At 39.2% G+C, this 10946-nt stretch overlaps 1 protein-coding gene across 5 annotated transcripts in view; it reads right to left on the bottom strand.

The window, feature by feature from the left end:
- NECTIN3 (nectin cell adhesion molecule 3) overlaps positions 1 to 10664 on the bottom strand; it is a 123367-nt gene extending 112703 nt beyond the window's left edge. For 2 of the 5 annotated variants that reach the window (XM_005548201.5, XM_005548203.5), the window contains exon 1: positions 10303 to 10664. In XM_005548201.5, coding sequence (XP_005548258.1) covers positions 10303 to 10462 — 160 coding nt within the window. In that variant the 5' untranslated portion in view covers positions 10463 to 10664. Of the gene's footprint in view, positions 1 to 9280; positions 9494 to 9957; positions 10091 to 10302 lie in introns of those variants that run through there. The other 3 variants (XM_005548202.5, XM_015446463.4, XM_074033778.1) reach the window with 3 other exon arrangements.
- Positions 10665 to 10946: the final 282 nt, after the last annotated feature.

Below are 10946 nucleotides of genomic sequence, written 5' to 3' on the forward strand. Positions count from 1 at the left end.
CATTTATCTCTGTAATCCTCTCTCTTTCCATGGAACATCACAATGGTTGTCACCTTCACTTGTCTGTCATAGCTCCAATATATCTTTTACATTTCTGCCAGAGCTATACAATCTATCAAGTCATGGATGGACTCAACAGTTCCCTGCCTTCAAAAGCTCCTCGTCTTGTCATAGCTCCAATATATCCTTTACATTTCTGCCAGAGCTATACAATCTATCTACCTGCCTTCAAAAGCTCCTCAGTGGTTACTACAGTCTCATCTCCTCAGCAAAGTATTTAAAAATCCATGACTTCCCTCCATAAAGTTCATGCTTGAGTCACATGGGAACACTAATTCCTTCTAGAGTCCTCATCTCAGTGGTCTTTTTAACTTGGAACACCCTCTTTTTCATTGACCTTCCCTCACAAATGGAAATCTAAGCTATTCCTTCAAGATTCAGCTGGAAAATTAGCTCCTCTAAGTCTTCTTCCATCCCTAAATTGGTCCTCTTTCTATAATCTGACAATACGTTGTTTAAATTTCTAACATAAGACAAGTCATTTTTGTTCACTGTATTGTTTGTTGTATTTACATAGCACTTTATTGCAATTTAATTTCATAGCAATTCTGTGAAGAAAGTATTATTTAGCCAATTTAACAGGGGAGGAAACAGGCAGAGAACTGGGTTTAATACACACACACAAACACACACACACATACACACAGAGAAAGACATCTTTCATTCCAATGTCCTGACAATTAAGTTTTACATTTCTTAAGGGCAGAGACTCCAAGGAGCCTAGAAGAGTCCTTTCTATGTAACAGATGCTTTGTAGGGTTGTGGGGTTGTTTTGTTTTTTGTTTTTTTGGTGAGACAGAGTCTTGCCCTACTGTCCAGGATGGAATACAGAGAGGCAAAATCTTAGCTCACTACAGCCTCCACCTTTCGGGCTCAAGCAATCCTCCCACCTTATCCTCCTGGGTAGCTGCTACTACAGGTGGACTCCACCATGCCTGGTTATTTATTTATTTATTTATTTTGGTAGAGACAAGGTCTCACTATGTTGCCCAGGCTGGTCTCAAAGAATTGGGTTCAAACGATCCTCCTGCCTCAGCCTCTAAGGGATTACAAGTGTGAGCCACCGCACCCAGCCTGCTTTGTGTTTTAAATATGTTTGAAACCACCCTGTTTTTCTGTCTGAACTCTTGAAGACATAGCTCAAAAGTCTCATTTTTAACTCTTCCAGTCCTTACTAATATTTCTGTAAACTATATCATATCACTCGGCATGTTGTTACAAATGTCATTTTATATATAAGCATTTTATATATAAGCCATTAATCGTACTCATGAGTTCATAAGCTTTAGAGGGTCAACATGCCTCATTCCACAGTGGTATCCTTTATACTCCCTAGCACATGGTTGTTGCTCAGTAGTCCCCAATTTATCCCTTGCTCAAATCTCTAAGTCCTTTTTTTTTTTTTTTTTTTTGCATGACAGATATAGATCAACTGTGACTAAACTTTACTTCTACTGTAATAGTAAAAATTACTTAACCCATTCCTGAAATATAAAGCTCATACATAGGTCAGGGAAGTATTACAAGTATCTGATGACAGAAAAATCTAGAGTGCCTATTTTAGATGACTGTAGAGGGCAGCAAAGCAACAGTAGTATCCTCAAAGAAAACCATGTATTTTTCTTAGGGAACTGAAATTTGTTTTTATATTTAAAGAGATGCTGTCAGGATTAAAGCTTTTGAAGGAAAAGGGGGTTTTGGGGATGCCAAACACAAATTTCATCAGCTCTACTTATATATTTAAACATTTTTAACTATTAACTATAAATATAATGAAAATATATCAATGCCCAGATCCTTTTACATGAAAAACAAGCTTGATAAACAATAGCCACCATAATTGCTGAGTACTTTAAGAATCTAAAAGTTGAAAATCTTTTCTCATTGAAAACCGCAAACATAATCTATTTCTTAATTTTATTTTCTTAAATACAGAAAAGAACGTCAATAATCTAGATAGTCTTATTTCCTGCTAATTAGTATTACTAATTCTAAACTTGATATGCCTTTTTGTTATTCAAAATCAGTCAACTGTAGGGTCTATATCAGTTTGAAAGAAAAAAATTATAAATCCTTTGGCAGTGTACTAGTATACAACAATGAATAATGCAACACTTTGAAAAAGAACAGACATTCCCTTACTGCTATTTCAATATTGAAGCTCACCCTGCTTTTAATATGAACTAGGCAGAAAAACTGCATCAAGATAATCATATACTTACAACCTCAGAAGTGTTTACAGGAATGGGGAAACTACTACAAAAGCTGACATTAAATACAACTGCATTATTTGCATGTTTCTCAAAGATTGTGTTGGCAGTAATTTTTTACTTCCTTTAAATTTAACAAGCAGAAATGCAGCGTTTTAGAGTGACTGCTGTAGTCATTAACATAAGCAGGCTTATGATTTAGTGAGAAATGCTGCTATCATGTTTTAGCCCTGTGCCCTTAAAGAGAAGTATAGAACTGTTAGCTATATGCCTTCTTCCACTTGACTGTCTTCCAAAAAATTAAAGGAATGGAGAAGCACTTTTTTATTTTGCATTTAAAATAAAGTAGGTAGGGTATCTCTAAGCAGGTTTTAAAAACTAGGCAGTTTATTGTTAGACTCAGTATTAAATTAAATGTATAACCATGAATGATTATCTCTAAATCAAATTAGTAGGGAGTTTGAGTCTATAATGAAAGAACATTTAAACATTTACATATTTTTACTATTAACTACAAATATAATGAAAATATATCAATGCCCAGATCCTTTTACATGAAAAACAAGCTTGATAAACAATGCACAGTTTCGCTGGGCGCGGTGGCTCACGCCTGCAATCCCAGCACTTTGGGAGGCTGAGGCTAGCAGGTCACAAGGTCAGGAGATCGAGACCGTCCTGGCTAACACGGTGAAACCCTATCTCTACTAAAAATACAAAAAATCAGTCGGCTGTGGTGGCAGGCACCTGTAGTCCCAGCTACTCTGGAGGCTGACGCGGGAGAATCGCTTGAACCCGGGAGGCAGAGCTTGCAGTGAGCGGAGATCGCGTTACTGCACTCCAGCCTGGGCGACAGAGTAAGACTCTGTCTCAAAAAAAAAAAAAAAAAAAAAAGCACAATTTCAAAATAGCCACCATAATTGCTGAGTACTTTAAGGATCTAGCTACAACTAAATTAGAAATCTTATAAATAATCTCCAAAAACTAGGGCCTAAGATTTTCAGTAACAGCAATCATGTCTATCATGAATAATTCACATAATTACTATATTAAATTGATTTTACTACAGTTTACCAATACTAGCATTTCATTAATAATTTTTTCTTCTGAATTGAAGAAACAGAAGAGTCAAGCACACTCCTGACATTCTATATAATGTTCTCAGACACTTAGTTGGAGTCCTAGTCCTGCATAGTTTTATATTAGCATACTTCCATTACAAAATAGACTATCTTAAATTCACCCACTTCATTCATGAAACTCAATTCCAGAGTCAGATGTGTCATACATAAAGTACAATACAACTCACAGAAGCTGCTTAAGCTAAACAGGTAAATAATATATAGCTGATTTTGAAATAACAAAGCAGAAGACTACTATTCTCCTAGAAAGTCAATTCTGCAAACATCTCAAATTCAAAATGGGTGAGGCAATGGGAAATAGAACTGAAGAGAGGAAAAATAATTTTTTTAAAAGGACAAATCAGTGGAGAACTACCTCAAATAATATCTTTAAGTCTACCAACTTTTTCTAATTATCAAGAGTACAAATCTCTTTAAGAATATATTCCTATAGTGTGTTCTGCATAACATAACTTCTGTAACATAATATATATTACACCCAAGAATTTGTTAAATGGGATATTTTACTGAAGAATTTCTTAGACCATTAATAAACTAATTCACATTGTAACTTTCCATGACGGGGGTATATCATTAGCTTTCCCTATTCCCAAATGTATTAAACCATGGTACTTCTTCCAAAAACCTACCTTCTGAGACAAGGGTTTCACTGTAACACTTTAACAAAGACTGTTCTAAACCTGAAAGCATGAAAAAATGAAAACAGAATTGCATTCTCACTGTATGCAAGAAGTGATGAGGGAGGCCTTCCTGGAGAAAGTCAATCCTAAACCAAGACCTTCAGAATTTGATTAGGTAGGAAGGAAGAGCAACATCATTCTAGGCCTTATGGGTAAAGACCACAAAAGGGCATAATCCACTTTAGAGACAATTAAAGCTTTGGACTTGAACTATCCAAACTGGTAGCCACCAGGAATATCACACTTGACTACGAAGTGCATTATATGTGGCTAGTCCAAACTGAAATGATCTATAAGTATAACGTATCTACTGGATTTCAAAAAATTACTATGAAAGAAAATGTAAAATATCTCAATTTTTAATAACAATTGCACGTTGAAATGATATTTTGGTTACACTGTGTCAAAATAAGATTAATTTCATGTATTTCTTCTTTTTTTTAAATGTGGCATCAAGAAAACTTGAAATTACATGGCTTGTATTATATTTCTATTAAAACATGCTGGTTTGGACTAACCTTGATTTCGCCATCAAGCTCTTGAAATAAATATGAGTGCCTACTACATGCCAAGCACATGGGAATACAAATAGTGAACAAAACAGTGAAACACATTTCTTTCAGAAGATTGATAATATTTGGTCAAATCATAAATGAAAATGCTATAATAAATAGCACTTGTCGAGAGAAGAATTATCTGATATTGTCTTTCAAAACACAAATGTCCCAACCCTTGGACTCCAAACCTCACCTGTCTTAACAAAAACTGTTGATCTAGTAAGTCCATAGTGGGGCCTGGCCACATTGCTTTGAAAAAGATTCCCTAGTAACTATGATTTTAACTCACACATCCTATCTTTGCAGGCTCTAGCTATTTGAGAATAGCGATTTACAGGCCTACTCCCTTTTTCTGTTATTTTATTTCTTATGATGAAACCTAGGCTGAGAGCCTAAAGGGCCTCTACTCGGTGCAACAGCCAACCTATTTAAAGTAAGAACAAGTTTGATCTTTTTTTTTTTTATCATTAAAGTTGAAACCAAAGTTTTTTACACATGGCTCACATTCCAGTTTATGAATATCTACTCACAATGCAACAGGTCTTCCCTACTCATCTTATTTAGCAGAAGGAATGGTGGGCAGTCAATAGTCTTGCAAGAAAAACAATCTCCTGGATGCTATACTAAAGAAAACAGGTAAACTTCACAATATAAGTATATAATATCCTTTCTAAAACAACTATAGTACCTGCAATATGGCTGTATCTAGACTCATAGGAAGCAGCCCTCATTAAAATTTGTAATTGGTAAGTTACATTATAGTTAGTAACTCTTTTAGGAAAAAACCTTGAAGCTACCCTTAGCAAAGTTTCATAACAGATTTTTTTTTTTTTGAGATGGAGTCTCGCTCTGTCACCCAGGCTGGAGTACAATAGCACAGTCAGAGTTCACTCCAGCCTCCTCCCCCTGGGGTTCAAGCGATTCACCTGCCTCAGCCTCCCGAGTAGCTGGGATTACAGGGTCCTGCCACCATGCCCAGCTAATTTTTATATTTTTGGTAAAGATGGGGTTTCGCTATGTTGGTCAGGCTGGTCTCAAACTCCTGACCTAAAGTAATCTGTCCTAAAGTAATCAGCCTCCCAAAGTGCTGGGATTACAAGCGTGAGCAACGGCGCCCGACCTCACAACAGATGTTAAATAAATAATTAAACTATATCAGAGTTTATCCTGATAAATAAAAATCATAAATTTTATAAAATTCAGTAAAGAATATAGATTCAACAATTTAAAGACCATTTTAGACAAAAATATATGAAGTAATCAAACATATGACAGATTAATAGTGCTCAGATTTTTGGATGTGTGTGTATGGTACACAAAACTGTCTTTAAAGTTTCATTATTGACTTAAGGGTTACTTGATTTTAACCTACATTTACATATTAATAGTAATTATTAACTGTCTCATCTTTGCAAACCATGTAGTGTTTGTCAATTTTTATGAAGATTTTAATAGATTACAGAATATGTTATAGTAATGTATTATTTACTCACTAATTTTTAATGGTAAAGTTACAGAATGTCAAAATGCTCTCTTTTAACAATGATTGTCATAAAAAGCTTCCCTTCAATAATTTTCAAGTAATTAACAATAACCTATAAGTTTTATCCCTTAACTATACACATACAAAACACACATAAGAATTGCCAAATTACTAAATTGTAAATAGATGTAAGTATAAGTGACACAAACAAGGTAAAATATATATAATACACACAATTGTCCAGCTTTTCCAATTCTTATTTCTGATGTAGATAGCTGCAAGAAAGAAAGATTCCATCTTTTCTGCTTGCTTCTAAATTTGTGTTACTTTCCAAAAATATCTGTTTAGGATGCAGAAAGACTCATACAGGCAATATGTACTACAGAACCCAACTGATACCATCATTAACTTAAAGCAGGAGCAAATTGTGAGTCCCTTCTCCCAACTCCTATCTTCAGTATAATCACTAACATTCTAAGTGACCTTATGGAACTGCCAAATCTTAAAATGCACTGGACATCATTAAGGGAATAGTCAACTAGGTTCCATACAATTATACAATTGAATTAATTTGACTATATTCTAATATTCTGAACACTCATCATCTGTATATTTACATAAATTTAACAAATATTTGAAGATCACTGGGCTAAGACTCAATATAAAGATGTAAAGTACAAATACAGCAAGTCAATTTGAAAACTCAATTATTCAGCACATCGGTGTAGAATTTAAGAATCACTAATACCAGCCCGGTTAGTTTATGCTGTGCAATATAATAAATGCTAACATTTGAGTGTTACTATATTTCATGCACTCTCCTAAGTGTTTTATTCTATTCTGTCATTTAATCCTCACAAGATCTCTATCAGCAAGGTAGTAATGTTATCTCTCTTTAAAACAAGAGAAACTTCAAGTTTCCAAGCTTAAATAACTTGTCAATGATTTACAGCTAGAAAGAGAGAGAAAGGGAGGAAGGAAGGGCCTTAAGGACAGGGAGGGAAGGAAGAAGACATCTCAATAAGATCTTTTAAAAGATGATTTTTTTAAAGTGACTGTTTTTTTTTTCATTGAACATTCATAAGTGTTTACCTAATGGGTTAGTTGTCCCGTTTCCGGGCAAATCAAAATACCTCATAAACACCAAACTGTTCTATAATCATGCTTCCTTTAGGTCGATCACAAAGTTATAAGCATCTTGAAGCCAGGACTCTGTCTTATGCGTGTGTTATGTTCCCAAGCCTATCAAGTAGTCAAAGTGCTTTTAAAAGTTCCACATCACATCAGATCTTCTTTTCTGTGCTCTTTTAAACATCCATCTTAACATGAAACTTTGCTGAAAATGGAAAGAGGCGTAGAATCCCAGAGCCAAATGGGACCTTACAAAGGTCAAACAGTCTACCTTGTTATTGATCATGACCATACCCATGCTAATATTCTCTATGTCCCCAAAAAAATGTGGGAAGAAAAAGTGAGATAAATCTGATCATCTATGAATTGATTATTGCCATCATAAAGAAATTTAGAATTTCATAATTAAATGACGTTTATCAAGTCAGATGATGATGTAAGCCCAGCACCCTTGACACTTATACCTAGAAATTTCTCAGGCTTAAAAACAAAACAAAACAAAGAAAACCTGGCAATTTGACAACCTGTAAAATTCTCATTTTAAAAGTTCAGTTCTCCAAATAAGATAATGCACAACCCCAAAACAAATGGCCAGCAAGTCTGATATAAACATTTTTATAGCTTTCAGAATATCAGATCCACCAGTTTTGATGGATATTTTTAACAGTTAAATTAACGCGATAAAGTTAAGGCCACGCTACATATCAAACATATCAAAATATCAAAAATAGCAGCAAAAAGAAAAATCTGTATGTGATAAAACAAAGCATTCTCATCAACAGATCATCAGCTATAGTCATCTTTTTCAAGCTTAAAACTCTTTTCAACTCTAAAACTGGCTCCAAGCAAATATTAATTACATGCCAAACCTTGAAAGTAGTACTACGAATGTCATTGTAACTAACAGGAGTTAAATCAACAACTTGTTAGACTTAACAGCTTACTGGAAGAAAATTTTGCTTCCATACCACTAAGCTTCCATAAGTCACAACAACTGTGCCCTATTCAAAGACTGAATTTTAAAATAAAGGTTGATGGAAAAAACTCGTCATAAGGGCTCACAAATTAGGGTGTTATAACACTATTAAGCCAAAAAAGGAAGCTGTTTTAAATGAGTAGCACACAGGAATACAAAACTAGTGTCTACCTCTACAACAAGAAGAGTTGACTCTAAACACTACACCTGCTTTAAAACACAGTCCATTTGCCTACACTGCTTAAGTTTTAACATTAGGCTCTGAATTAAAATATCAAGTCCTTCCAATGCTACATTATTGAGGAGATTTTTAAAAAGTGTTTTCTTCTTCCATGGGAAAACCAATGTGTTCCTTCAAAAAGTAATCAACAATTCATTTTCACAACCACTAAGAAATTATCATGTAAATAATTCCTGTATCAGCTATGCATACTACCTGGCTTCAGTCTTCCACAGAGCTTTGCCTAACTAGATCTGCCTCTGTAGAGGTATATTCTCTCAGTCCTTAACACAAACGAAGTCAGGATAGTAAACTCGTAAGGTCCCCTCCAACTATCCTGTCACTCAACTGCAAGCAACATCCCCAATTCTCCTTCATGGAATAGAACAGCACACAAATTCAATCTAGACTCTGGCATCAATTTAAAAAGGTATATAGCATTAAGAACTTTGTATTGGAATCAAGTATCTGGGGAGTCGGCATACAGAAACAGTGTACAATTAATAACATTCCATTTATCATACTATACTCTGTGTAAATTAGATTTCATTACAGTGCTGGAAACGTGGTGGTAAACTGGAAGTGGAAATTCTCAGCCCAGACGGGACACTCAATTCCATCATGCAAACTTTGCTTCCCTCATAAGCAACTACCTTGACTCACCTACCGTGTAATAGGATTCTCCTCCTCCTAAATCACACTATCCAAGAAATATGCACACATCTCTTTTAACAAATACTAGTAAAACTTCAGTTTACGGTTTCACGAAATGCTGAAAACCAATCTTTGAGCAAGCTTAAGCTCTGCCCCTCTACTTTTCTTACCAAGAGCCCTCTAATAATGTCTCGCAGTGTTCTGATACTCCTCTCCCACCAAAGGCTGGTGTCCTTATTTTCCCAAATCACTGCCTTCCATTAATTACCACTTAAGTCCGTTTCTCTTGCATGAAAGGCAGACTTTTTTTTTTTTTTTTTAGCACGATCCTTAATAAGTAGGCTTCTGGTCTGGCATACCTGGGAACAAAACTCACAGAGACTAACTCCCAAACATGACAGGAAAACAGGAACACAACACGAGGGAAAGGATGGGAAACAGGCGCGTGACTGTTTTGGTTAGAACAGCCGGGGCACACAGTCCATGAAATTAGGTATTTAACACGTAAATCTTGTTCCTGGGGGTTGGTAAAATAAGCACGGGCAGTGTGAGAGACGTCCCACAAGCTGGAAGGCAGGGACGAGGCTCAATCTAGAGAGATCCAGAAGCTGCCAGGGCAGAGCCGGGCGCGGGGGCGGGGGGCACAAGACGGAAGAAAACTGGCTGTAGGGGATTCTGCGGCTGGGTGGGCTAAAATGGTGCCTTCTCCAGGGTGGAAGGCCATGAGAAGTGGACCCGGAGGCTTCATTCCGTCGGGCTCTGGTCCCTAGTGTTTCTGGCCTCACAGCTCAAGTTTCACCGGGAAAAAAAGAAAGCGGCAAACGTGCATCCCGGCACCTTAACCCACGAGTCTGCGCTCTCGGCTTCCCACGGAACGAGCGAGGAAGTAACGGTCCCCGGAGCAAACCCGGAGTTCGGAGCGCGAAGCACCATCGCCAACCCTCGGCCATCCGCACGGCGACCCGCGCGGCCGCGGGGGAGGGGAGCGGGCCGCCGGCGCAGCATTCGCTGGCCCGGCCCTTCCAGGGCCTCGCCCCGGGCGCGGCGAAAAGTTTCCAACCAAAGTCCTCGGCACTCGCTCGCACAGCCAACCGCCTCGCTGCCCCGAAGAACGGCTGGCAGAGCCGGCCGCGGCGCCCGCACCCTCAGTGGCGGCTCCCTCAGCCCACGCCGGCCGCCGAGGTTCACCTACCACAGAGCCTGGAGAAGAGCAGCAGCGGGAAGAGCAGCAGCAGCAGCGGAGGTGGCGTCGGGGGCTGCAGCAAGAGCCCGGCTCCGAGGAGAGAAGCGGAGGAAAGTTGTGCTTTGCCGCCTCCAGGACACAGCGGGGCCGGCCGCGGAGTCCGCGCCATCCCCCACCCTCCCCCCGGCCCGCTCTCCCGCCCGCCCCCTGGCTCCCCCGGCCCCGGCGCCTCAGGCTCTGGGCGGAGGCTGTGGAAGGTCCGGCGCGCGCGTCCCCAGCTCCCAGCTCTAGCGCCGTCGCTGCCGGCTGACACTCGGCGGAGCGCTGGCGGCTGCCTCGACACCGCCGTCGCCGACGCCACTGCCGAGGCTGAGGCGGGAGCCGCCCGCCGCCGCCGCCACTCCCCTCCCCCCGGCACCCGCCCGCTTCGAACTCCTGGGAACTCGGAACGCACCACCCCGCCCCACGCGAGAGGGGGAAAAGAAGCCGACCCTCAGAGCCGGCGCCCGACTCGCCCGCCCTCCCCGCGCAACTCCAGCTCCCGTCTGATCCCCGGGCGCAAGCCCTGTCTCCTCCCACCCCGCCCTCCTACACATGCTCCTCCCCTTTCAAAAAAAAAAAAACTCTTTTCATCCACTTTGATAACGGGGTTT

Source organism: Macaca fascicularis, chromosome 2, assembly GCF_037993035.2.
Source record: "Macaca fascicularis isolate 582-1 chromosome 2, T2T-MFA8v1.1".
Lineage (NCBI taxonomy): Eukaryota > Metazoa > Chordata > Mammalia > Primates > Cercopithecidae > Macaca > Macaca fascicularis.